The sequence below is a fragment of the Orbicella faveolata genome, unplaced genomic scaffold (genome assembly GCF_042242905.1).
Source record: "Orbicella faveolata isolate gen_17 unplaced genomic scaffold, um_ofav_v1 contig_4, whole genome shotgun sequence".
NCBI classification, from domain to species: domain Eukaryota; kingdom Metazoa; phylum Cnidaria; class Anthozoa; order Scleractinia; family Merulinidae; genus Orbicella; species Orbicella faveolata.
Window position 1 is genome coordinate 5,300,480 of NW_028301569.1, and position 27,945 is coordinate 5,328,424.

The 27,945-nt window shown below is 39.4% G+C and overlaps 2 protein-coding genes and 1 pseudogene across 4 annotated transcripts in view; 1 reads left to right on the forward strand and 2 right to left on the reverse strand.

Moving 5' to 3' along the window:
- Positions 1-887: 887 nt before the first annotated feature.
- On the reverse strand, positions 888-1,856 carry LOC149101172 (52 kDa repressor of the inhibitor of the protein kinase-like; annotated as a pseudogene).
- A 2,675-nt stretch (positions 1,857-4,531) lies between these two features.
- LOC110041136 (protein DD3-3-like) lies at positions 4,532-18,047 on the forward strand. The gene is made up of 10 exons (XM_089276119.1): positions 4,532-4,570; positions 8,929-9,084; positions 9,877-9,966; positions 10,560-10,899; positions 11,802-12,023; positions 12,617-12,989; positions 13,983-14,039; positions 14,756-15,039; positions 16,047-16,091; positions 17,391-18,047. The coding sequence occupies exons 2-10, from the start codon at positions 8,932-8,934 to the stop codon at positions 17,792-17,794; spliced, it is 1,968 nt and encodes a 655-aa protein (XP_089132245.1). The 5' UTR covers positions 4,532-4,570; positions 8,929-8,931; the 3' UTR covers positions 17,795-18,047.
- A 3,499-nt stretch (positions 18,048-21,546) lies between these two features.
- LOC110041193 (methionine--tRNA ligase, cytoplasmic-like) overlaps positions 21,547-27,945 on the reverse strand; it is a 29,865-nt gene continuing 23,466 nt past the window's right edge. For all 3 annotated transcript variants that reach the window (XM_089276364.1, XM_089276363.1, XM_089276365.1), the window contains exons 25-29: positions 27,728-27,832; positions 26,742-26,853; positions 25,550-25,621; positions 24,534-24,704; positions 21,547-22,857 (exon numbers count right to left, since the gene is read on the reverse strand). In XM_089276364.1, the coding sequence (XP_089132490.1) occupies positions 22,693-22,857; positions 24,534-24,704; positions 25,550-25,621; positions 26,742-26,853; positions 27,728-27,832 (625 nt within the window). In that variant the 3' untranslated portion in view covers positions 21,547-22,692. The remainder of the gene's footprint in view (positions 22,858-24,533; positions 24,705-25,549; positions 25,622-26,741; positions 26,854-27,727; positions 27,833-27,945) is intronic.

The following is a 27,945-nucleotide window of genomic DNA, read 5'->3' on the forward strand; positions in this document are numbered from 1 at the left end:
TATGCAGCTTATGAGCCAGAACGTGTGCCAGGCACTACAACGTCAATATCTGATGTTATTTCTCTGCACAAGACTTGGTAGCGTGTCACTAGAAAACGTGTGTTGTTGTCCACCGGCTGTTGAATTTGTTCCCTGGGATAAAGTCCCATGGGACACTGTTGTTCCCTCGAGGGTTTGTTGAGGAGTTTCCTCCGCTTCATGCAGAGGCATCGCTTGGACGTTTAGGTTGTCTTGCACCAAATATGGGACTGCCTACTCGCACATTTGTGCTTCTCATTAAAATCTATCAAAATACATTTGAAAAGAACATTGTGCTAGAATTTTTCTAGGATTGATTGAAGTTCGGTCCGCTCGACACAAGCTGCATGCCTGCTGAAACTGGAAAAATACCACATATTGCCGACGCTCTAAAAAAAATAATATTCACTCAAAAGTACCAATTCCTTTTTTTTCAACTATAGATATATCATAGCAGTTTGTTTAGCCATGTTGCAATTATAATTCAATGTTGTTCCGTCAACGGTTAACGGGGGCGGATCCAGGAATTTCTGAAAGGGGGGGGGGGGGGGGGGAGTTGTACACTATTGTAGTAACCTTTAACGCCGATGGTGTGGAAGGCGAGTTACGGCCCCGTACCTCTGGCACGAGCTCTTAAGGGGTCCGGAGCCATGCCCCCCCCCCCCCCCGCCAAAAAAAAATTATGTTTCCGATTTTTCCCTCTAAAACGCCTTTTGCAGCATTCCCGAGACTTCAAAAGAGTTGTGAAGGCATGATATAAAATCTGGAATTTATCTTATTTCTCAGCCAGGAACCAAAAAATAATAATGCATGATTGAAAGGGACAGCAGTATCATCAATAGTTATTTGTCGTTTCTCTACATACCTCATTAATCAAACAACGTAGCCTGAAATAGTCTTCTAGGATGAGCTTTTACAAAGGCCTCGCATATCTCGTCTACCTCGAATCTCTCAGGGTAATGCATAGCAATAACAGCGAGATCTGAAAAGCGCTCTTCAGACATCGTTGATCTGGTGCAGGTTTTGATCCGTTTCACGAGCGAAAAGGACCGCTCAGCTTCCGCACTACTGATTGGTAGGGTTCACGCAATGAGCAGAAGACGATGGATGTTTGGAAAAGCATCCTCGTCACACGCGCCAAGTGCTAATAGAAGATTACTTGGAAGTTTCTTCTCTGCTGACTGCCACATCGTTTGCCATCTTCGCAGCTCATTTCCAAGGGATTTGGGAAATGGAAGGTCATTCTCCCAGAACAGCATGCTTTCTGTTGCTTCAGATAGCTCCAGGGTGTTTTTAACTATGATTGAGGGTACTAGATAAAGAAGGTGACGGGCGTGGCGATCCTCGTCAGAGAATCGGTCTTGCATTTGACTAATCAGGGAATCAAGAAGGGGAATAGCCACAGATTTTTTGTAATGATCAATTGGACTAGAACTGGGAATGTTTGAGCGATTCCTCTGTATACTTGTCTTTCTGGGAATAGCTTCAACGATTCCCAGTTTCTCAGCAAGGTCTAATATTTCTTTGTTCTGAACCACGAACTTACCTGATTTCTTTGTATAAAAATCTGTTTTTTTCTTCATTTTCCGTCCAACGCTGAACACACTTCAACAATACTCAAACATTCGCTTGGTCCCCATCCCACTCGTTTACGTTTGAATGAATTTCACCTGTTCATGTCGCCTGTTATATCTGATCCTGTCTGATGACGCGATCCTGATACGACCTTCAAGCAAGTAATATCCTCCACAGCAGTCGCGAAATGTACATTATCTTTTCAAAACTCGAAAAGCAGCCCAATGGTGGAAGTGAAACAACTTTGTAAAAAACCATTTTATTCTATTCGTCCTGCAAACAACTCAGGATAGAGCCTTCAGTTCAAAGTTAATAACGGTAAGTAAGTGAATTGATCCAAGTTTAATATAATCATTTGATCGTACCTATCGAAGAAGTTGAAAATGTTAGAATGCATTTCACACTGGTCTTAGTGTTCAACAAATGATGTTAGTTTTCTAAACGCATGCATTTAAATTTTATCGTTGGAGCATAGAAAGATATATTCAGATGTAACAACACAATCGATGGTTTCAAATAAGGCTCAAGTAACGCGAATGTTTGGATGTTTTAAGGTTGAATGACATATATAGAACAATTAATGGGTAAATTTGGATGTTGTAAAGGTGGCTCACCTTACTACGTACTACTACTACTTAGAAGTGGCTCCGTCAACAGCAGTGTTGAGGGTTGTAGCTAGGGATGCCATGTTCGCCGATCCGAAGCGCAGTTTTAATAGAATACACAGCACGAAATGGTAAAAAGAAAACCCTTTGGTAGAAGTTCATACACAACCTGTCCCGTAGAAGATTCGATTTGTCATCTGAATCTAGACCGAACTTACAAAATAGATAAATACTGATAAAGTCTTTAAAAACTTGTGAAATCTGTTTTGTATGCACTTGAAACGAAAAGAGCGAAAAGAGACTGTTACGCTTGACTGACTATTATGATTGATTGACTGATTGATTAAGAACCTCCTACCCACGGTTTGTTTATTGATTTTGCTAACGGGCGGTGGACCTGAAAGAACCATTACGTGGTCTGCAAGAAAATGACACTGACATGACAACACTTAACATGTCCACTTTCGTTTTCATTTGCCCGCTTATTAAAGCACGTCAATGACAGTGACAATTCTGTGCCTGACAAAAGGGAAGTGGATGTTTATGGTGGATACCAACGGCCAAAAATTAATTTGCTATCCGAATTTTGTCGACGAATGTTGTAATTAGTCCAACGCTAGCCTCGTTTAAAATCGCATCCTGGCAATAAACGTCAGGACTTTAGTGGGATACTGGTAATTGGTCGAAGCGGAGGAGCATTCTCCATTTTCAAAACGGAAGAATTGAAAAATTGATATGTTCGTGGTGTACGCGAACTTCATTGCGTAGCAAGATTTGGTCACGATACCTAGCAAGTAGATTCAAACGTGAAGGTGGCTAAAATTGAAATCATTTTAACGAAATGAATTCCTTTAAACCATTAGAAATAATTCGAGTTTCAGTTTAGACACGAAACAAACAAGCAAGTGGTCAATCTAGGAGAGGGGTCTAAGGGGACCTCTGTACCCTCCCCTCCCCCTCCCCCACCCTTTACAATGGAGCCTCAATCCGCTACTGAAGCGTGACTGTGAATATTTAATTTTGTTCTTACTTATCGTACACGAGCGGGCTGAGTTCTTGAAAACAAAAGTTAACAATTCGCTGAAAGCTAGCAAATTTTCAGCCTCACTCGGTAATCAAACCCTTACTTTTTGCTCTCTTTGCTCTAGAGAGAGACGACATAAATCAAATCTTAAAATAGGAATGTAGCCGTTGTCTTTTGCAAATGAAGCATAACATCTTTTTAATATTTAAAGGTATTTCTAGAGTCTTTTGACGTAATATGTAGGAAGTTCCACCGCTAGAAGTCCCACAGGAAGTACGACACTCTTTATGTGGTGATTTGCACTGCAGCCATGTTGGTTGGCAAGAACAACTAAAATCATTTTCACAAGAATAGAGTTTTATTCCAAAAGAAGTTTCGTAATGTCGCATAATTGTTTCTGACCCTTTCCAAAATAGTTATTTAGAACTCGGCTTTCTCTTGTTTAACGTGAATCACATCATTGGTAATCTGGTAATGGTAAGAATGTAGCCACTGTCTTTTGCAAATCACGCGTAACATCTCTTTAATATTCAAAGACATTTGTATAGTCTTTATGTGTAGCATTTTTAACTCCTTTTAGGTTTCTTGACAGTCTAATATAGGTTTTACGAGACATCTTCGCAAACCAATGTAAATGCATCAAAGCGTTTGTGCGCGCAAGTAATCAGATTTACAGCATGCGTGCAAGCATTTAACAAAGTGATATAATTTTTATCAAGTTTTCTTCAGAAACACAAGAGTCTGTTAGAGGGAGGCGGCAAAAATCGAATCTCAAAATAGAAAAAGAATGTAGCCACTGTCTTTTGTAATGACGTAAATCAATTTACTTTTAACTTACTTTGCAACGAAGCATAACATCTATTGAGATTCTATTATTCTTTTAGAGTGGGACTTGGCATGTCTATCAAGGTATAACAAAGGCGTCGCCGACACATTAAGAGCTATTCATTAGCTTGGAAGTTTGAAGGTTAATGTTGTGAGAATTTATCACCAGCCATGAGGGATGTAGTAATGTCGCCTAGTAGTGTATGGCTCCTTGTAACAGAAATTAACGGTAAAAACTGAAATACTCTTCCCAAAATAGCTGGAGACATAACCAATAAAAATGCTATAGAACTCGGCTTTCTCTTGTTTAATGTGATTCACGTGAATAGCACGGCTAATTTGAAATTTTAAGAATAGCTTAGAGGCGTGCAGACAAAGGGAGTCAAAATTCCCATTCATGTGCAAATCCTGAATCCCGAAGCACCATAGATAAGAGAAAGACTTGCGGTATTTACTGATAATGTTTCTGCGCCTCGTCCTGCAAACAACTCAGGATAGAGCCTTCAGTTCAAAGTTAATAACGGTAAGTAAGTGAATTGATCCAAGTTTAATATACTCATTTGACTTGATCGTACCTTACCGAAGAAGTTGAAAATGTTAGAATGCATTTCACACTTGGCTTAGTGTTCAAGAAATCATGTTAGTTTTTTAAACGCATGCATTTAAATTTCATCGTTGAAGCATAGAAAGATATATTCAGATGTCACAACACAATCGATGGCTTCAAATAAGGCTCAAGTAACGCCAATGTTTGGATGTTGTAAAGTTCAATGACAGAGAACAATGTGTATATTTGGAGGTGTAAAGGTGGCTCACATTACTACATACTACTACTACTTAGAAGTGTCTCGCTCAACAGCAGTATCGAGGGTTGTAGCTAAGGATACCATGTTTGCCGATCCGAAGCGCAGTTTGAATAGAATACGGTGCACAAAATGATAAAGAAAAAACCCTTTGGTAAAAGTTTATACACGACCTGTCCCCTAGAAGATTCAGATTTTTCATGTGAATTTAGACCGAACTTACAAAATAGATAAATATAAGATCTTTACAAAACTTGTGAAATCTGTTTTGTATGCACTTTAGACGAAAAGAGCGAAGAAAGACTGTTCTGGTAGATTGATTGACTGTTAATTGAAAATGTTGGTATGCTAGAGCTGAAATCATTAATCGGTTTTTTCAATACTTTTTTTGTTTTAAAGAAGTTCCTACTCACGATCTGTTTATTGATTTTGCTAACGCGCAGTGGACCTGAAAGAACCATTAAGTAGTCTGCAAGAACATGACACTGACATGACAACACTAAACATTTCCACTTTCGTTTTCATTTGCCCGCTTATTAACTGAAAGCACGTCAGTAACAGTGACAATTTCGTGCCTGACACAAGGCAAATAAGTGTTTATGGTGGATACGAACGCCCAAAAACTGAATTAATTTGCTATCGGAAAATTGTGAACGAATATCGTAATTAGTCCAACGCTAGCCTCGTTTAAAATTGCATCGTGGCACTAAACGTCGGGACTTTAGTGGGATACTGATAATTGGTCGAAGTGGAGGAGCATTCTCCATTTTCAAAACGGAAGAATTGAAAAATTGATATGTTCGTGGTGTGCGCGACCTTCATTGCGTAGCAAGATTTGAACACGATACCTAGCAAGTAGATTCAAACGTGAAGGTGGCTAAAATTGAAATCATTTTAACGAAATGAATTCCTTTAAACCATTAGAAATAATTCGAGTGTCAGTTTAGACACGAAACAAACAAGCAAGTTGTGAATCTAGGAGAGGGGTCTAAGGGGACCTCTGTACCCTCCCCTCCCCCTCCCCCACCCTTTACAATGGAGCATCAATCCGCTACTGAAGCGTGACTGTGAATATTTAATTTTGTTCTTACTTGTCGTACACGAGCGGGCTGAGTTCTTGAAAACAAAAGTTAACAATTCGCTGAAAGCTAGCAAATTTTCAGCCTCACTCGGTAATCAAATCCTTACTTTTTGCTCTCTTTGCTCTAGAGAGAGACGACATAAATCAAATCTTAAAATAGGAATGTAGCCGTTGTCTTTTGCAAATGAAGCATAACATCTTTTTAATATTTAAAGGTATTTCTAGAGTCTTTTGACGTAATATGTAGGAAGTTCCACCGCTAGAAGTCCCACAGGAAGTACGACACTCTTTATGTGGTGATTTGCACTGCAGCCATGTTGGTTGGCAAGAACAACACAAATCATTTTCACAAGAATAGAGTTTTCTTCCAAAAGAAGTTTCGTAATGTCGTATAAATGTGTCTGACCCTTTCCAAAATAGTTATTTAGAACTCGGCTTTCTCTTGTTTAACGTGAATCACATCATTGGTAATTTGGTAATGGTAAGAACGTAGCCACCGTCTTTTACAAATCACGCGTAACATCTCTTTAATATTCAAAGACATTTGTAGAGTCTTTATGAGTAGCATTTTTAACACCTTTTAGGTTTCTTGACAGTCTAATATAGGTTTTACGAGATATCTTCGCAAACCAATGTAAATGCATCAAAGCGTTTGTGCACGCAAGTAATCAGATTTACAGCATGCGTGCAAGCATTTAACAAAGTGATATAATTTTTATCATCAAGTTTTCATCAGAAACAAAAGAGTCTGTTAGAGGGAGGCGCCAAAAATCGAATCTCAAAATAGAAAAAGAATGTAGCCACTGTCTGCTGTAATGACGTAAATCAATTTACTTTTCACTTACTTTGCAATGAAGCATAACATCTATTGAGATTCTATCATTCTTTTAGAGTGGGACTTGACATGTCTATCAAGGTATAACAAAGTCGTCGCCGACCCATTAAGAGCTATTCATTAGCTTGGAAGTTTGAAGGTTAATGTTGTGAGAATGTATCACCAGCCATGAGGGATGTAGTAATGTCGCCTAGTAGTGTATGGCTCCTTGTAACAGAAATTAACGGTAAAAACTGAAATACTTTTCCCAAAATAGCTGGAGACATAACCAATAAAAATCGTTTAGAACTCGGCTTTCTCTTGTTTAATATGAATCACGTGAATAGCGCGGCTAATTTGACATTTTTAGAATAGGTTATTCTTGTTGAAGCGTGCAGACAAAGGGAGTCAAAATTCCCATTCATGTGCAAATCCTGAATCCCGAAGCACCATAGATAAGAGAAGGACTTGTGGTAAATACTGATATTGTTTCTGCGCCTCGTCCTGCAAACAACTCAGGATAGGTCCTTCAGTTCAAAGTTAATAACGGTAAGTAAGTGAATTGATCCAAGTTTAATATAATCATTTGATTTGATCGTATCTTATTGAAGAAGTTGAAAATGTTAGAGTGCATTTCACAGTCGGCTAAGTGTTCAAGAAATCATGTTAGTTTTCTAAACGCATGCATTTAAATTTCATCGTTGGAGCATAGAAAGATATATTCAGATGTCACAACACAATCGATGGTTTCAAATAAGGCTCAAGTAACGCGAATGTTTGGATGTTTTAATGTTGAATGACATAGAACAATCCGTATATTTGGAGTTGTAAAGGTGGCTCACATTACTACGTACTACTACTACTTAGAAGTGGCTCCGTCAACAGCAGTGTCGACGGTTGTAGCTAAGGATGCCATGTTCGCCGATCCGAAGCGCAGTTTTAATAGGATACGTAGCACGAAATGGTAAAAAGTGAATCCTTTGGTAAACGTTTATACACGACCTGTTCCCTAAAAGATTGGATGTTTTTTTTCTGAATTAAGACCGAACTTACAAAATAGATAAATGTAAGGTCTTTTTAAAACTTGTGAAATCTGTTTTGTGTGCACTTTGAACGAAAAGAGCGAAGAGAGACTGTTATGGTCGATTGATTGACTGTTAATTGAAAATGTTCCTCAGTAAGTTAGAGCTGAAATCATTAATCGGATTTTTCAATACTCTTATTAAAGCACGTCAATGACAGTGACAGTTTTGTGCCTGACACAAGGGAAATGAACGTTTATGGTGGATTCGAACGGCCGAAAACTAATTTGCTATCGGAAAATTGTGAACGAATACTGTAATTAGTCCAACGCTAGCCTCGTTTGAAATCGCATCCTGGCAATAAACGTCAGGACTTTAGTGGGATACTGATAGTTGGTCGAAGTGGAGGAGCATTCTCCATTTTCAAAACGGAAGAATTGAAAAATTGATATGTTCGTGGTGTACGCGACCTTCATTGCGTAGCAAGATTTGGTCACAATACCTAGTAAGTAGATTCAAACGTGAAGGTGGCTAAAATTGAAATCATTTTAACGAAATGAATTCCTTTAAACCATTAGAAATGACACGAAACAAACAAGCAAGTGGTGAATCTAGGGGAGGAGTCTGGGGGGACCTCTCTACCCTCCTCTCCCCCTCCCCCACCCTTAACGATGGAGCCTCAATCCGCTACTAAAGCGTGACTGTGAATATTTAATTTTGTTTTTACTTATCGGTACACCAGGGTTGTGAGTTCTTGAAAACAAAAGCTAACAATTCGCTGAAAGCTAGCAAATTTTCAATCTTACTCGGTAATCAAAACCTTAGTTTTTGCTCTTTTGAGTTTAATCAATATGGCTATGAGTAGACCGTTTGGACTTTCCTGGGTATACTAGAAAACTCGACTTCCAAGGGAAACGCCCCGAAAGTTTTCGTGATAGATAATCTGTTTATAGTGCCACAAGTTGTGCTTTTGATGTATACAAGACAAAGACTACGGTGTCGAAAATACCCTCACCAATAGAATGAGGAGAACATTACACAGTGGCGACAGACATGAATTTGAGCAGGGCCGTAAAATCAATTTCCATTTTCATGACTACTTAATTCAAACTAACGAATGGATTTTTTAACTCTGTTGTTTTCCTCTATTCTTTTTAACAGATTATGAAGACCATTTTCCATTTGGGCTGCCTGCTGGCTGCTCTTTTCGTGCCTTGCATGTCAGATATATACATGCACGTTCCACCTGGATCAAACAATCGAATAAACGGTGAGGGCGAGAACGTCCAAAATGCCAACAGACTGTTTGATTCGCAGGTAAGGTCTTTATTTCATTGATGCAATAACGAAATTCTCGGTTGTGATTGGTCTTCTGCGCGCCTATTTCTCACGTAATTGGCGCGCAGTCACGACCTTATATTTACAACTTCTGTCTTTGGATAGGACACCAATGTTGTGCGTACGTCATCAGCTGCACTGAAATGGGTTCTTTTTGCTTTTTCTTCCACTTTCAAACTGATAGAAAATTACTTAAAGAAATTTTCAACATCGTAGTTCTCATTAGTTTACACACACAGCAGTTCAGTGTGAGATTTAAACGAAAGTTGTCTTAGCTCACAGATCACGCAGGAAGAACAAAACAATTAACACTTCTGAATGACAATGAATTTGGCATTCAGAAGCAAAAACCGATATTATTTTCACAGTATAAGCAAACATAAATCAGACCTGGCCTCAGCTGATCGAAATATACCTCTTCCCACTGCAGTGACTTATCTTATGGATAACATTGCGAGCAAGCGCTGAGCATTTCGACCACCAACATGGCACTTATAAACAAAATAAACAAACAGACAGTTTGACCTGTAGCAACTTCTTGCGCCATCTTGCGGCTTGCGGTAAGATTCATAAGTTCTTGCGGCTTCTTGCGACTTCTTGCGGTTAGACGTTCAACTTCCTGCGTTTCAAAAAAAACACACGACATTTTTACTTCTTGGGCGGGTTGCGTGTTCTTGGGACGCAAGAACTTCTCGGGCGTGCATTATTTTGGGCTGTACTGGTATATTTCTCAATATTTAAAAGTATCTTAATGACCTTCTTTCTTTCTAGAATAATGGCAAAGCTGGATACAACGTGGGTGACGCACTGAACAGCCGGGCAACAGTGAATGCCATTAAAGAAAATAGACAGCTGCCAATGGTATAAGATACAAAACTTTTTAAGTGGTAGTGATAGTTTTAAACATTTCCAATCCGCAGTAATTAGTCAATTGAAGAAAGCAAATAATATCATGATTTCTCATCAGTGCGTAAGAGAGGACATCGTCATTAATTATGGGTAATAAAGGCAACTGTGCCGCCAAATACAGCGTTTGCATGGGAACCAAGTGTTAAATATTCTAGATAAAATTTAAAATTTTTAATATTAATATATTTGTGAATTGAAAACTTACAATTCTAGGAAGAAGACTTAACTTATCAAATTTGAGGAATGTAGCTGTGTTCGAAAACCTGCGATTATTATTTTTTTTTTTCTGTTTTCCACAACGATTTGTCAATAAAGCCCCGAAACATGATGCATGGAAAACAAAAACTGTGATTTAGGTACTTGTAATAGCATGACAAAGTGTTATTAAACTTAAACTAAACTTACAGGTAAAACGCGAATCGGATTTCTTTATACAGTGTACGTGATTGAATATTCTATCTATTCGGCTATAGTTTTGCTATTATATGTGCAATCTGAGCTAAAATGTCCTTTTTTCCTTTAACCCCTTTTTTGCGATATAACAGCAATTTTACATGAGCGAATGTGGCAAGGACGCTAAGAAAACGGAGGTGGAGATTATGTGGACAAATCAACACGGAACAGGACAAAAGACCGATGACATGGTAGAGTCACAAGTCATCTTACAGTACATGTGCCAGGATTTTCCCGAACAGAGGTTTCCCGATGGCAAAATAAGCTCTGCCAGCACTGATTTCCAACTTCATACTATCCGTAACGGTCAAACAAAAACTCAACAGTCCTTTTATTACGGATACCCTGAAACAACCTACGTCCAAAAGACTTATGGACTTCACGAGCCATACTATTTTTACAACACCTATTACGCAAGGGAGCGAAACAAAGGTGAAAGTATTTAAGATATACTAGAGTTGTTTTTAATTGGGGTGATTGTTGAAGAGGCAGGAAATAACTGGAGCAAGACTAAATACAGAGAGTGAGAAGGGGTTGTCATACTGCGAAACGCTTTGAAAATTCGTTTCCGCGTTGTGAAAATCATTGCGAAAAGTGCAAGGTCTGAATTCTACCTTACACAATGATTACGGCAACAAAACAATCGTGAAAAATGTTTGTTGCAGGGTATGTTATATTAGGCAGCTTTTTACGTAAATTATGACGGCAACAAAATTGTGAGGCGTTAATTATGGACAAGCTGCAATGACAAAACATTCCCTAGTGTAACACCGCCTCAAAGTATCACATGAATTTTGACCTTTTTAGGTCAAAGCCATACTACGGAATACCATTACTTATTTACCACATATTTCTATGACGCCAAAAGAGTGAAATCAACCAATTCTTGAGAGAGGAACAAATTATGGTCTGTTATAGCCCATTTTGAAGACGAAAATGTGGGAACTTCAAAAAATTAGACCAATTTTTTTTTTCCAAGTTGTAATCTATTCAGACACACTTCGTCTATGACTAGATAGTTTTGTCCATTTTGTGGTAATTGATCACACCACTGGACCGTTATTTTTCGGTTTCTGTTCATGCAAAAACATTTTTATGTCTTCAAAATGACACCAAATATCCGGGATACTTACCCTTCAAGCGACTGGTGTTTAGTGAGTAAGAAATTTATGTGACCGGACAAATTCGAATTTCAATGTCCTTAGCAGTTTTAGCAGGTGCTAGAAATTTAAAAGCAATGAAATATAGCAGTAGTTACTAGGTTACTGTAGTCAGACAGTTTATAAAACTCAAATTTGAATAGAACGAAACCAACTCCTTTTTTCATGCCATAGGCTTATTTACCGCTGACCAATCCCTTAAGAACAAGGACAAGGCAATTTACACGCGACAAAACGCTGCAGGAACAAGAAGGGGCTTGGAAGTCCCTGAGGAGCGTGATTACTATCCCTACTGGGGCCCCACACCGTGGAGGGACATTGCTATCCTGGTCAGCGATAAAAAGACCCTGGATTTAATGAAGAAATACGTAAAAAGTCCCAATTATGGTTATAAATGTGAGTTTCCACGAACGCCTTGGTTGTAACAACGTCAAGGGTGAAACTTTGGCAGAGTAATGCTGTGCAAATCAGCATGGAAACGTGTTTAGAGTGAACGAGTTTCAACGAAACACGTTTCTCATAATATTTGCTATTGCATTGTTCACTTCAATTGTTAAGTTCAACTAATTTCATATGCTCGCGTAAAATCTTAATGAAGCGAAAATACCGATTGAGATCAAACTTCTGTTTGGATGATTCGTGGTTTAATCTCACCTGTTAAGCCCTTCGGGAACCAAGGCCACTGCAGCGCTTAACAAGGAAACGACCTTTGCGCCCACGTGTTTCATCTGGCTTGGAAAGAAAATAACTAACAGAATTGAACTTCCACGGATAGACCCAAATTCAAAAGAAAATAATGTTGAATCAACTGCACATCCAAGTGAACATTTCAGAACGTGCGGTAGACACATGCTTACCAAAGGAAGTCTATTTTTAAATTAATCAGTAAACCGCTTATGTGCTAAACACATATTTATGCTTTTTTTGTACTGTTACCCTTGTGATTTGCCTTCATCAGCTCACTCTTTGTTTGTGATTTCGTTTTCTAGACTTGTGCATGAATCAACAATCACAAAAAGGCGCTTTGAAGTACATTAATGCTACTGAGTGCATAGCGGCGGGAGGTAGATGGACACGATTTATCACAAATTTCCTCGAAAAAAGCGAGGGCGTCCTGGACAGCTGCATAGACAAATCAGTTCCCCTGGTAAGAGGGTTGCCGTATGAGTCGCATTTATTGTCACAGGGAGCGGACAGGAAAAAGCAGTACGTCGTTGTGCAGGACCCCCCTGAAGTAATCTACGCTCCTTCCACTGTCGTAAACCACAACGGAGTGAACATGGAGGGCAAATTTTCGTCGTACAAGTGGAAGGTTCCTTGTTTTCCTACCAACACAACTCAAAGATGCGTGTTGCGCATAAGGTGAGTCAAATACTAAAACCACTCTGGACCAACCTAAAATGGACTTGATGTTGGAGTTTCAAAAAGTTATTTTCTTTCTTCTATCCCTTCTTACAATTGCCAAGTCTTACTATTTTATTCAAAATAGAGCTTAATCCCCATTAATCTTGTGGAAGAAGCTGGAAAATATTCATAATTCTGTTCATGATATGATCCTGATCGCCTTTATTTTTACATCCACTGCTGAAGATATTAAAATTGCAACACATGCATTATGTGCACGTATCTTTTTACAAAGTCCCGAAATGCCTGGAGCCTTTAAAGACGTACTTTATGTTTGCTTTTCCCTTTCCTGAAGTGGCCGACCAAAGTACACTAAAGGCAGAATTTTGTTGCAACTGTTATACATTACAATCGAACCTTTCAACGACATTCACATTGGAGACAGAGTTTACTAGCCGTTGTACAAACCCTCTCCATGCAGTTTTTGTAGCTATTTAGAGTTAATATTTTGAGAGGGTCATACTTCCAGTAGCTATTCAGTTATCTTTCAGACAAATTTTGATGACAAAAAAAATGTTTTTATCTGACTTGCGATTGTTTCATTGGAAACCATAAAATCCACGATAGTAGATCCAAGATGGGGGCTTAATATTATGGTCGACTTGTAACCAAATATTCTTGCAGGGGATTCAGTCGACATGGTATCCATTGACGACAAAAAACTTTTAAGACTGATCGTGACACAGAAAAAAAAACCTATGGCAATCAACACCCCTCTCCCTTTTCCACCAATGGTGAGTGTCTGACAGCTTGACAAGTTCACTCAGTTCAAAAGGCAGAGTGCTCCAGTATGCGTTTGATGGTTACAAATCAAGCACCCATAACTTTACAATTCTTCCAAAACTAACTTTCAAACGGCATGACGTTTCCAATTGTCTTTAGACGTTTACTTAAGTTACGTTTTTCTCTGTGTTATTGTCGATGACAATTCTATCAATATTTTTTGCACAGATACAACATTACAACCGATGATGGTCCGCGTGAATTTACTGCTAAAGACAACGATAAGTAAGTCATTCCTGAAACCTTTGACTTAAATAACCTAACAATACTATGAAAAATAAATGGTACACTTAGAGCCACCTCGTATAGCAAAAGAAACAGCACCACAACCGCACCACAAAAAAAAAAAAAAAAAGAAAAGAAAAAAGTACCGCTAAATAGCTTTCATTTGTATGGTCACAACTAGGCTTTCACCTACAGACTTAAAATTTAGAACCACCTTGTACAGCATAATAAACAGTACCAGATGAAAGTACTGCTCAATAGCTCTCATTTGCATGGTCACACACCAGGGTTTCATCCACAGACGTGAAATTTAGAACCACCTTGTACAGCATAGTAAACAGTAACAGCACGGCTCGATAACGTTCATCTGTCTGGCCACACTTTATGATTTTGTCCACAGAATTTACGTGAATAGCACCTTGTACGTACAACAAAATATACAGCACCACAGCAACGTACTGTCCAGTAGCTTTCATTTCAATTGTCGCACTTCAGGAAGTTTTACACACGAACTCATCTTGTAAGGCAAAATAAACAACACAGCAGGAAAGTACTGATGCCCAATAGCTTCTATTTGTTTGGTCACACGTATTTGAGGGTTTCATTCACAGACTTAACCGTTTGAGTTTCATAATGCACTCCTTTTCTTACTTTTTGTCTAGTCAAACTTTATAAAGAAATAAAGAAATAATAGATATATGAACTTCTCTTTGAAGACTTAAGAATAACCCGAAAACTAAAGCTACAGACGGTACAACGGACCTTCAACTCGCCTTGAACACAGCTCAGGTCGCACGAACATTCCAAGACAGAAGCCACGTGATCCTACTTAAATCAAGAAACCTTCTTCCTGAAAAATACCAGAAGTCCAATATTTACTACATCGTGGGAATGGGAAAGAGAGGAAACATTGTGCAGACCTATCCCGCCATGGAATATCGCTTCTTTCCCGAGCGCATTACAGTTACAACAGATGATGTAATCTGTTTCGTCTGGTCCGGTAAGAAATCCTTCATAGCTCAGCTCAGTCGAAATAGACCATTTAAAAGTATTACATGATTCGATATGAGCTTGTGGATTGAAGACTAATCTCAGGATTGTCGGTAATAGCAACAAGCAGATTTATTCTCGAAGATAAACAAACCTCACGTCCTACAGGAACTCTTGTTCTTCAAACGCTACTATTAACTTACAGTTCGGCAGTCATGCGCGGAGACATATCAACCGGGCAGTGGACCCTTACCCCTGGCTATGCCTGCCTGTTCGAAACTGCTCAAGAAAATCATGGGAAATCCTTAGAACTCCCAAGAATAAATCCGAAGAAATCTAGGGAATTCTCAGAAATTCCCGGGAAAAAAAAAAAAACATTTTAAAAAGCTGGTGAGTCCTAACAAGAAAGAAACGGCTATTCATGAATGTCACCGCCTGAGTAACATGGATGTGCGCATGCGCAAGGTTTTGGCCATACCGCTGCAGCTGAGCGGTGCCGTGAACCACTGCTTTCAGATGGTTTATTCAGTTCAGTTCGTTCAGTGTTGTGACTTCATGGACATCTGAGGAGCTTGAATGAGTCTCACTAGTTTTTTTACCGAGCTTTTGGGTATAGACTAATGGGTCAAGGAACGGTCACGAACCCTTTCAAACTTCAAGACCGAAGAGAAAGGTGACGTAACCTATGTTAAAAGGACCACTGCCATGCACCATCTTTCTTTTAACGAGTAGTGTCAGTGAGATTTTTGCCGTTTTCTGGTCCAAACTGCACTGAATATTTGTCTACGTACCCGTGTTAATGCTCTTAGAACACCGAAAGGGAAATATCCAGTGATTTCCTTAGAGGAAGATCAATTTTTGCTCGGTTTTGTTTTAGCGAACACAAACGTAGAACTGTAAAGAAGCGCTTCTCAAACCATCTGCTCTTGAAAACTCAATAGGGAGATATCAAGTGAGGTAGTAAGAGTGAGTATTAATGCAGTAAGATTAATTTACCTCACTGACTTTGTTTCGTAGGGTCAAACAACAATCCAACAGGTAGAGCTGGACAAGGAACAGACCGTGAGTATCCAGTATCAGCTTCGGTCAAATTTGATTTGAACCGAGTGTTACCATACAAATCTACTAACAAATACCTTGCAGTAGTGCTATGTTTGTACGTAGGTAACATTGTACCCTCCCTTTTCCAATGATACAGATCCCTTTCTCAGTCATCTTTTCATAAACCAAAGAAAGAGCAGACAACAGAATCATGTGAAGCTCTAAGCTTCCGCGGCCATCACCTGAGTTGTTCCGAGCCATAAAATAGTACATGTACTCTCTGAGCATTGAAGATGAAACTCCTCAGTCGAATTTTCCGGGATGTCTTTTCGAACTCCCAACAGGGCTCAGTGAGATGAATGCATGCCTGACTTTGCTAATGGGAGATAAAATCTATTTTCTGTCGCCCTTTTAAAAATTCAATGCAGTAAGACAAGAATGAACATGTGTAAAAGAAAATGAAAACAATATACATAATATAAAGTCATGATTTATAAGCTTTTCTAAAGAGGAATGTTTCAAGGGCAGTTAGGAAACAAAAAAAAAAAAAAAAAAAAGATCGAGCATTTTTGAGAGAGATCATGCAGTAGTGGTGTCATAAGTAAGATAGACTGCTGGCAGTATCTTATTTTCCCGTGTTTCTCGAGTTTGATCGATCAAGCACTTTTTGCCCCCATAGCAACGAGGTCCTGGTGCTCAGGCTCCCACGGTCGAGAGGGCCAACCGGTTCTCGAGGCGAGAATGTCGTTCAAGGGGGGGGGGGGGGGGCAGTTTTTGCTCTCTCCTTAGTTTTTTTTCGCGTCGTGACATTCAAGATGCTCCATAAACGAATTGAACAATCCTCGGAACTCGACGAAAACACACTGACTGTGAACAGTCAGCAATTAAGAAGTTAGCAATGAGCAGGAGGTTTGATATGTAAGTTAAGAGTAATCCATGAAGTGCCGAAAAAATTAGGAGAACATTACAAACTATGGGTGATTCGATGGAGAGCCAAGTATTTATTTTGGAGCACGGTTGCACTGTTATCCTGGTGTTTTGCTACGGCGGGTCTGGGAACAGCAGCATTTTGAAAACCACGAATTTTGTCATATTTAGGTAGACCATATAAAAGGCCCACGCAATAATCCAGGTGTTAAATAACTAATGCAATGACTGAAAGTTAACAACGCTGAGCGACTGTTTCGAAAAGTTACCGAGTTTCTGTTAGAACACATCATAAAAGTATTATATGAAAATGTATTTCGCAAACGCCTTTAGCCTGTAACGAGCAAGAAGTATTTTCACGGGAACCAAAATCTACATCTGATCTCATTTCAGGCACGGATCGCACCAACGTGTGCTGGGTAAAGGAAGGATGCAGTTCACTCAAACCCTCTGCTTGCTCCAGCTTGCCTCTTGAGGTGGTTGATCACGTGGATAAATTTGACGCTGAGAAGTTGAACCTGCACCTCAACACAGGGTGTTACACTAGTGGCAAAGTTGATTCTCTACTGAATAGCGCACCGGCCTCCTGCAATCCGCCGTGTTTCCGCATCACGAAGCCTGGGGGGTACTGTTACATGGGCACGCGCAATAACAACTTCTCCAACCGACGTCACGTGGGGCAGATCACTGTCACCGGCGACGAGGCCAAAACTAAAAGAGATCAGATCGAACAAGGCGCCAGGGACTCGGAAAAAAGGAAGTTCTTCCGGTTCCCGAATTTCTCGAAGGAGGAATAAAATCTTGTTGCTTGTTTTTTTCTTATGATTAAGCACAGCACTGTAGCACTGAAGCATGCATTAGCAATGCACTATACCGAATTTCTGGAATGGAGGAAAAAAATCTTGTTGCTTGTTTTTCGATGATTTTGCACAGCATTGCATAGGACTGTAGCATGCATTTTCAATATAATCAGCAATCTCAGAAATAATGTAGGAACAACACTGTCTAAAAAGTGATGTCGTTGAATAAAGATTTTGTTTAAAAAACAAAGGTTCCCTTTTTTAAAGTTTTTATTAAGCGGCTAGCAACACTCTTTAACATTTGCTCTGACTCTTGACGTTTGCTATTATTGTCACTGGTCGCGAAAAGGAAACCACGGACGTTCAATCACTTGCTGAAAGCACTTAATTGCAGCAGAACTGGATTTTATTGTTGTCTCATTCATGGCTCCTCAATTAAGGAGCGTACATTCACGTCTTGTCAACTTCACGGTTAATTGCTGACTCTAAAGAGCTGGAGGGGGGGAACAATACAATAGAGCCACGCCCATCAAACGAGATTCCGGTGCCCCCCCCCCCCCCCCCGGATCACGCCCCAGTTATTTGATTTTGAGCTCGGGCCGCCTGTAATTAGTAAGGCATTGGATTTAGTAGCTATTGCCTGAAACAGGCCTCAATCATGGCATTTAATAATTAACACTGGCATAAGCGTCCGAATAATCACACTATTTCGTTTTTACTATAAACTTTGCTCTGTCGATGCTATGTCATACGCATGCAGCTTATGAGCCAGAACGTGTGCCAGGCACTACAACGTCAATATCTGATGTTACTTCTCTGCACAAGACTTAGTAGCGTGTCACTAGAAAACGTGTGTTGTTGTCCACCGGCTGTTGAATTTGTACCCTGGGATAAAGTCCCATGGGACACTGTTGTTCCCTCGGGGGTTAGTTGAGGAGTTTCCTCCGCTTCATGCAGAGGCATCGCTTGGACGTTTAGGTTATCTTGCACCAAATATGGGACTGCCTACTCGCACATTTGTGCTTCTCATTAAAATCTATCAAAATACATTTGAAAAGAACATTGTGTGAGAATGTTTATAGGATTGATTGAAGTTCGGTCCGCTCGACACAAGCTGCATGCCTGCCGAAACTGGAAAAATAGCACATATTGCCGGCGCTCTGAAAAAAATAATATTCGCTCAAAAGTACCAGTTCTTTTTTTCAACTATAGATATATCATAGCAGTTTGTTTAGTTATGTTGCAATTATAATTCAATGTTGTTCCGACGTCAACGGTTAAAAGAAGATTTTCTACCCGTTAAATCGAGTTTTGAACCAAACACGAAAATAGCTCTACTTTGAAGGCACGTTTTAAAAATGTGGCACCTGTTTGAAACTGCTGAACTACATGAATAGAAAGTATAAATAGCCCTTAATTTAAAACAATAATAAAATTTGTCTACCTACTAGGTTTTCAAAACTAACGACGGCTTAAAGTTCAGGAAATTTTGAAAATATTCCAGTGAGCAACTAACATACTCGCCTTGAGTTCGTAGAGTGCTCCGATAAATTCACGTAAATTTCTTGCCTGGCCTCAAGATTAAAGTTTTGGTCCTTTGTAGCGATCCTTGAAACCTAGGTAGCATTAAAACTGCCAGCCTTTCCTTCCAGCTGTAGGTTTGTACACAAAGTACATTTATAGTTTCCTCATCTGTGTCGAGCGTGACGGTCACATACTTCGATGTTCTTTGTATTACTTACCATTGTCTTCCTCGAAGCCGGTTTAATCATGTAGAGTCCTCTTGAAAGATTTGTAGAAGCACTCTTTTCGACAACTCTCGGCACACATACATGTATGAACAGTAAACGGTGTTCCAGGGATCCAAGGAAGGATTGATAAATGCCACGGCCATTTTGTGTTTACAACAGGTGTTTTAGTTCCCAATCTTCCCGTTTTTCTCACGGGAGGGTGTCTTAGTTCCCAATCTTCGCGTGATACTCACGGGAAGATTGGGAACTAAAAACACCTGTTGTAAACACAAAATGGCCGTGGCATATACCAATCCTTCCTCTGATCCCTGGAAGACCGTTTACTGCTCATACATGTATATATGTGTGCCTACAGCTGGAAGAAAAAGTTGGCAGTTTTAATTTTACCTAGGCTTCAAGGATCGCTACAAAGGACCAAAACTTTAATCTTGAAGCCAGGCAAGAAATTTACGTGAATTTATCGAAGGCAAGTATGTTAGTCACTCACTGGGATATTTTCAAAATTTCCTGAACTTTAAGCGGTTGTTAGTTTTGAAAAGCTAGTGGGCAGACAAATTTTGTTATCGTTTTATATTAAGGGCTATTTATACTTTCTATTCATGTAGCTCAGCAGTTTCAAACAGGTACCACATTTTAATAACGTGCCTTCAAAGTAGAGCTATTTTCGTGTTTGGTTCAAAATTCGATTTAACGGGTAGAAAATCTTCTTTTCGATTTCGCTGAAATTTGGCTTGCAATCTTGTTTTAGGGTCCTAACTGCAAAATGGATGTTAAAAGCTCCAATTATTTTTACATTGGAAAATATCGAGAAGGTCGATTTGGAGTGACATTGGCGGCCCGCCAATATGGCGGATCGAAGGAGTTCTTTTTACCTCAATCCTGATCCTGCCATCGTAATTTCTCGACAATCCTTGTAACAGAAATAACGAACTATCCTTCTTGTCTTATTTATCAAAATAAATTCGGAAAATGATAAGTTTGAACGACCAACGGCCAAGTTAGCTTTGAATAGTCGTAAACTTACTTCAAATTGGAAGGCTGATATCTCCAGTGTTATCTCGATTGAGAAGTAGCCATTTACCCAGAATGTGGTTTTGTTATTGGTGCTTGGATTCCATTAATAAAAATTTGGGGGAGTTGTAAGAGCATAATCTAAAAAATCATATTATAATAGTAACTTAGCCATTTCTGCGGACCAGCTTGTTAAGCCAATATTAGTCGAGGAAAATAGAAAACGATTCCTGTCGGTTAAATAATGCAATTTCCATGTTTTGTTGCTTATGTGATACAAAGAGATGTATTTGAAAACAGGTTTCAAGATTGTGTGTGCGATTTGTAGCGAAAATTTCATACTGCTCACTTTTTTGTTGCACTGTAAACAGTCTTTAATGACATTAGTAGAAATAGAAAATTGTAGAAATGTATAATAGCACAATTAATACTTTATATGCAGCAGTATGTCTATATTTGAAAAATAGAATCATACTTAAAATTTTTTGATTACATTGATTTCTTCAGAAGACTGCAGACAGAAATGAAAAAGTAACTGATTAATTGTACTCAGATCTATGGTGTTATTAGTTCTATTTTTAAAAGTCGCACTATTTTCTTTGTCTAAAATATTGCTATCGCAATGTGTTCATTATTTTATGAAAGGAATAAGAAAAACTTCTTCCGAGAGCATTGGTGAGTTATATAAGCACTTGGGAATTTTTAAGAACACTCGAGAAGCACTTCTCTTGTGTTCTTAAAAATTCCCGCGTGTTTATATGACTCAACAATGCACTCGGCGCGTTTTTTATTCCTTTGATAATTTTCACACAAGAGATCTAGAGTGCCATAACTTGAAACGGACCATATCTAATTGTCATCAGCGAGTAGAGCAAACATATATTCATCTTTCTTGAGTGTAAGGTGTCGATCCCGCCTCATAAACATTCACTTTGTGGCTTTCACACGTTCTCTCTAAAGATCAACGATGTTTAAAAAGGCAACCACTTATTAATTTGTTTTAATAATACTTTATTTAGTTATTTCAATCACCTAAACTACTTTAACTGATTCAGCAAATAACTAATTCTCTCCAATATTACTAATATTTCGTATCACCAACAATGCCCTTCAATTACCGATGCGACTACAGAGACCTTAGTAATCATCGTACAATAACCAAGATAAGGAAAAGAACATTTTCCTTTTACTAAGCAGCTGAGAAATTGAAAATTATTAGCTAATGAATTAATACTTTGCCGCAGGAATGGCTATATAACGGCATACTATAAAACTCTTTGCTACTCTACTGATTATCTGTAATTTTAACTCTTCTGTTTCATTTAAAACGCTAAACAAGTTTACACTTATCATTAAAGCGCGAAAACGAAAAAAAAAAAAAAAGAACATATGGAATAAACAAACGAACAGACAAGAACTCTACGTAAAGCAAGAGAAATCCCGGACACTTCTTACTATGCAATAGGAAACTGAACGAACTTTCTCTGACAAAAATTTAGTCTTTGCTGCCGTCATCAAATGATGTTCACGGAGCGATCAGTCGCGAGGGCTAGGATTACACTTATCTAACCGGCCTCGCTACTGCTCAAAATACTCAACATGGCGGTTTTTCTCAAGCGCGCTTGACAGAAAAAAATTGACTATTTTAGACAGACAGTGTCTTTTGTTTTCGTAATTTAGTTGCTGCTGCTTAATTCGTGTTACATTTTTTGCTACGTTTACGTCTATTTATCGTGTACTGTATTCCTTTCAGGCATATATTTATTTAAACAGTGTGTAACTAAGTAAAGAGACAATTCACCCTACCGAAAAAGATGGCTACTCGAACATTTACCAAGAATTTTTAGCGCACGAAAGCCCTAAAATCGCTCTTAAAAACGCTCAGACGAAGCCTGAAAAATTCAGATCTTGCATGAACAATATTGTTAGTTCAGGGAAAAATTTCGCCAAAAATATGGCTTTTTCTGAGGGCCTATTCACTATGTTAGGTTCGCAAGGAATTTTGGTAAAATGTATAGCCGCCATCTTTTTCCGTACAGTGGATTCATCTCGTACTCGAAAACTGGGAAAGCTTAAGGCTCTGCTGCCGAGGCACTAACATCTCGTCGGCTTTCAGCAGGGTGTATCATTAGTCTACTTTTTCCCTTTCTCCTCTCCCGTTGAACTGCCGCCTTGCTCGTCAGGATCCTTTCCCTCTGCAACAGCCAGCTTTTTCATTAGCGCCGTAAGAATGCCCTCTTCAGCTTCCACTCTTTCTTTTCCAGCTCCTTCTGCCTTCAGCTTGATTATTCGGTCAACCTGTAAAACGAAGATTTTTTTTTTCGGTTCAGTGCACTCTTGTTTCGGGAAACCAATTCCAAAATAATTCAGGCTGTTGGTAATTACGGCAAAACGCAAACAATAAAACCAGCCGATGAGAACTTAAAGCAAACACTAGTAATCGGAGCCAAGTTTGCGAAGCCTCGCGTGACCAAGTGGTGATTAGTTTAGGTCTTAAATTATGAACAATCCACCCTGTCATGCAAACAGCTAATGATATAGAAATCATCAGCTACAAGATAAATCTTGATCGAGCGAGGCGGGGTGGGGGGGGGGGGGGGGATCTCCGATATTAAACAGATGGGGATGCTCGTCGAAAATTTTGAAATTGACCCCTAAAGGAGACCAATATCTGGAAGCCTCCCCGTTTATTTCATATGGAAGTCCCCCCCCCCCCCCCCTGGCAACTTGATGTATCACCAAGTAAGAGACCAACATGAAGATTGTAAAAACATGTATGACAATCAGTGGTTGCTAAAGCCTGAGTCTAGCGCGCAAAATGACAAACGTGAATGACTACATTCGGTGTATTTCGAAAAACACAAACCTCGAAGACAAAATTCAGTTCCATCTCTTTATTTGGAGCTAATGCCTTGATTCAGTGGTCAGCCAAGGAAACGTCTGAGTGTCTTAGACCCAGTGATCATGAACACACCTAAAGTTTACTGCTTTAAAGATGATGTTTTTCAACCAGTGACACGGAAAAAATCCCAGTGCTCCCAACACGAGTCGGCTATAACTTTCTACTAGTTCGGATGCTCTGCCACTGAGCTATAGGACACTCCTGGGGGCTAGGTCGTTAAACTGGGTTCATATGAGAAACGTCCTGCATACTGCCAAGATAAGAATGGCTATGTTACGCTTTTGCGCGATGATGAAGTAACGATAGTTCAATGTCCGATCGACGGTTTCCGAGTCTTCCCAATCGTGACAGCTTAAGGTCATTCCGCAGAAATAAAACCTTCACTGAAATTGTTTTCAAACTTTATATATCGATTATTTATGTCATAGGAACTTAAATTTTTAGATAAAAAAACGACTTCCCCATGCTCGCTTAGGAGCAGCAGCACGTTGTCGATTCCATGTAAGTCCACATAGTATTGTCACAATTCTATTGACGGGTAGCCGCTGAATTCATATCTCCGAGGGTTGTTTGTTATTCTACACTGAAAATTGCTCCATATTTATTTTGCAGAAAGAAAGTTATTGTTTAATTCTAAACATAAGAGAAAAAAAAAAATGATAGGACAACGTACTCGTTTACGAGAAAATAACGATCTACCTCCCTATCGAGCTTCAGGCATGAATAAAAAGCCGCCATTTTGTTATGCGTACGAACTAATTCCGTGTAAAATTATGCTCAGTAAGCATGCGGAATGCAATTCTACGGAATGACCTACAGCAAGTCAACACACAAGCTCACAGCTTGTAAGACGGATTTTCTTGAAAAAAAAAAAAAAATACATAAGACGACCTCACGATCGTAACATTTAATATAAGTTTTTGTTTACGAGGAAAAAAAAAACTGGCTTTGAACGTGCTTTTGACGCGAGCTACACCAAAACGATAGTTACTCAACAGACGCCCCTCTAACACAAGCTTACATACAGCTCTTTAATTTCGGCCTCAAATAAAAAGGGAATGAACGGTCTCACCTGTTTAGAAACCTCTGCCTTCAATGTCACTAGGTCCATATCAGTGTTACTGCTGTCAGTTTCGTCCTTTGATTTGACGCCGGAAGTTTGTTGTTTCTGTTTGCTCCCGCCATACTTTGCGCGGAACTTATCCGCTACAGAGGCGTCGATCTTTTGGAACAGCGGTTTGGGCTAGACAGATAAACTTGACGTTATTACGAGCACAATGTTGGTTCCCAAGTAATCAATTACTGCTCAAGTGTAGCGTTGTTAATCGATAAAGCTTGACAGCCTTAATAAATCTTTAGTTAATATCAAGGGTCTCTAATAATTTTGAGGGGCAGAGCACTTAGAAGCAATATATCACGAGAAATGTGCAGTTACAGGCCCTTCGATTGGCTCGAAGGATTTTCCTTCGATTGACACGAACGTGTTGGCAAAGACATTAAAACATAGGATAAGCAAAAATAATTATAATAATAAAGCTTCCGCAAGGAAAGTGCCAAACGATATTTGCTATCATTTTGTTTTGTTTTTTTTGGCTGTAAGTTGAGGATTTTCTCTACTTTATTTCCAGAAGGTGTTAGAAAAGCTATCTGGACACGTAACGGTAGTTTTATTTGCTGCTAAATAAATAAATAAATAAATAAATAAATAAATAAATAAATAAATAGATAGATAGATAGATAGATAGATAGATAGATAAATAAATAATAAATGGAATTTAGCAGTAGCACATTCACGGGGTGTCGTTTCGTCTACTGTTTCCAGTGTTTCCAGCGGTGTTGGTTTTTGTTGAGGGCGGAAAACCGGAGAGCCCAGAGAAAATCACTCGGAGTAAGGACGAGAGCCAACAACAAAATTAACCCTTACCCGGGCGCCAATCACTGCATTCCTATATCATGGTGTCACCTACATTTTCTGGAAGTGAAGAAGCTAAATTTTACGTCTAGTTGTTATTTCGGTTTGATTTTTTTGGGGGGGGGGAGGAAGGCGGGGGGGGGGTTAATTCTCTTTTATCTATTTTCTCGTCTTACCGCTCCAATTTTGTGACCAGGTTGCAGATAGGGAATGAAGTTGTCCAACACAACATTGCCTTCGTCGGTGACCTATATAACAAGGCATGAGTTCTTTTAATAACATCTTTGTAGTAGGGCACAAAATTCCATCAACCTTAAAATCCATTTGTAAACAAATACATAAACAAATTGTGAAGTCTCCCATACTTTCAACGAAAATCAACATTAAGAGGACCGGGTATTTGCGAGTTTCGAGTTGGATTGAAATTGCGAGTTGCAAGTTGCGAGATTCAAGTTATGTGTTGCGAGTTGCAAATTGCAAGTTGCGTGTCGCGAGCTGCGAGCTGAAGTTATGAGTTTGACTTGCGAACTACAAGTTACCCTAAGAATTTTCTACTGTTTTAATGCTGTGCTTTGGGAACTAAAGAAAATACAATTTTTGGCCCTTCTTAAACGCCGAAGGTTTCAATATCCAAATGCATGTGACTGAGCAACAACAAACGCTTTTGTTCGTTTTTTATAAGACTCGTCACATTAACAGCACGATGTCTAAAATTGGCCTTGATCTCTGTACGTGGAATACCTAACCAGGCTGCAACCAGGGAACAGAGACCCTCGCTGTAAATTCCCAAAAGCGATTTAATAAAACAAGTGTGAAATAGAAACACAAGGCTTTAATAAGATTCAATAGTGTGGCCACCGCGAAACTAAATTCAACAAATTAAACAACTGGGTGAAAGACGACCGAAAAAGACACAAATGCAATGCTCTTCGCTACTTATTCAACTCCGCCTCACATACATATCTATAACCTTTGTATTTCTATCATAGTTGTACTAATTTATCGAACACAGAAGAGGTTAGCACTCAGTAAAACGTTCACATCAGCTTTAGACCTAAGATTTTAATTGGCATCTCTGACACAATTTATTCTTTTTGCGTTACGCTTCAACGAATTAACATACTAATAACTTCTAGTCAACGGTTCTTAAAACTGTTTTGTTTAACAGAGCATTCCGAGATAAAAAAAATCATGTATTTTAAAGTCATTATCGTAGAAATAGCACTAGTGTATAACAGCCGTTTACGCGGTGATGATTGATTGACAGTAGCTGTAAAAATGGCCAGTCTGGGATCTTTTTATACTGGACTTTAAAGAGTTAAACAGTCAGTGAATTCAGAATTAACTTTGTACGCCAAACGGACGTACCTGTAACTGGCGTTGGATCTCTTCACTCACACCAGGCATAAAGGGATGAACAAGAACAGACAGCACCCAAGACAAATTTGCCGCAATGCCTGCAACTGTAGCTGCGCGTGACCTAGAGATAAAAACAAATAAAGTAGATTAACCACGTGCGAGTCACGTAGTTTAATCAACGCTCGTACCAGCTTGCTCACGAAGCTGAGCTGGCACTGATCCAATGGAAGTATTTCTACTCTCTCCGAATAGGATGCAAGTTCACAGCAGCTAACGTTTCTCCAAGTTTCTTTGATAGTTGAAACTAAAAAAAAAGAAATACCTGATTCAATCTGCCGTGCGACAGAGTGCACTTCTCATGCAAACTGAGACAGGAACTTTGATTAGTATTCTAATCCCGGATTACCACAACACAGTAAGTCTGGCCAGGAGGTGGATCCGAACCTCGTGATTCGAACTTTAATTTAGACTAGTTCATCTTGCTTTAAATGAAGAATACGTTAATCTTCTTCTTAAGCTTGCGTGCCCTTGCGACCCCCACAGCTGTGCCGACGGGAGCCTTGTGCTCCTGGCAGGTTCAAACATGCCGGATTGGTCTGTGGGAGAGGGGTCCGACAAAACTAGCACCCTGGCCCTCCAGGTTGGAGCTTGGGCGTGGGGCCAGCAACCCCACCCTGTAAAACCTTTGATTTGCTACCAAAACATCAACTAATCTCTTAAGGCAACCAGTTCTGGGAGGGGAAAGGTCCCCTTCGGAGAGGAATGGGTCGCCATGTGGTGAAAGCCGCAAGGATACCGCATGGCCGAGGCCCTTTCTATCTCCTACGACGATCTCTAAGTTACGTTCGCTAGAAGCAGAGATCAAGTCCATTGGTAAGAGTTGGTACCAGCTAGAGAGGGATGCACAGGACAGGAGGCTATGGAGAGAGAGACTGTTGATGGCCCATGCTCCTGAGAAGGAGTGAGGGGCGAACTACTACTAAGTTAATCTTTACCTGTCTGATTCACTTCCCTTGACAAGAATCCAGGGTTGGTTGGACTGAATGTACTGATTACCAAGTTTCGATATGTTCAACACGTCTTTTAAGCCTTCACGGAGCCTGCAGTGGAATCAAGACGTAGAACTTATGTTTCGTCTCAAAATGAAAATAAAATCCCAAATAAATTGAAACGAGCTACTAGTTATCTGACAATTGCTGAGAATGAAGGCTGA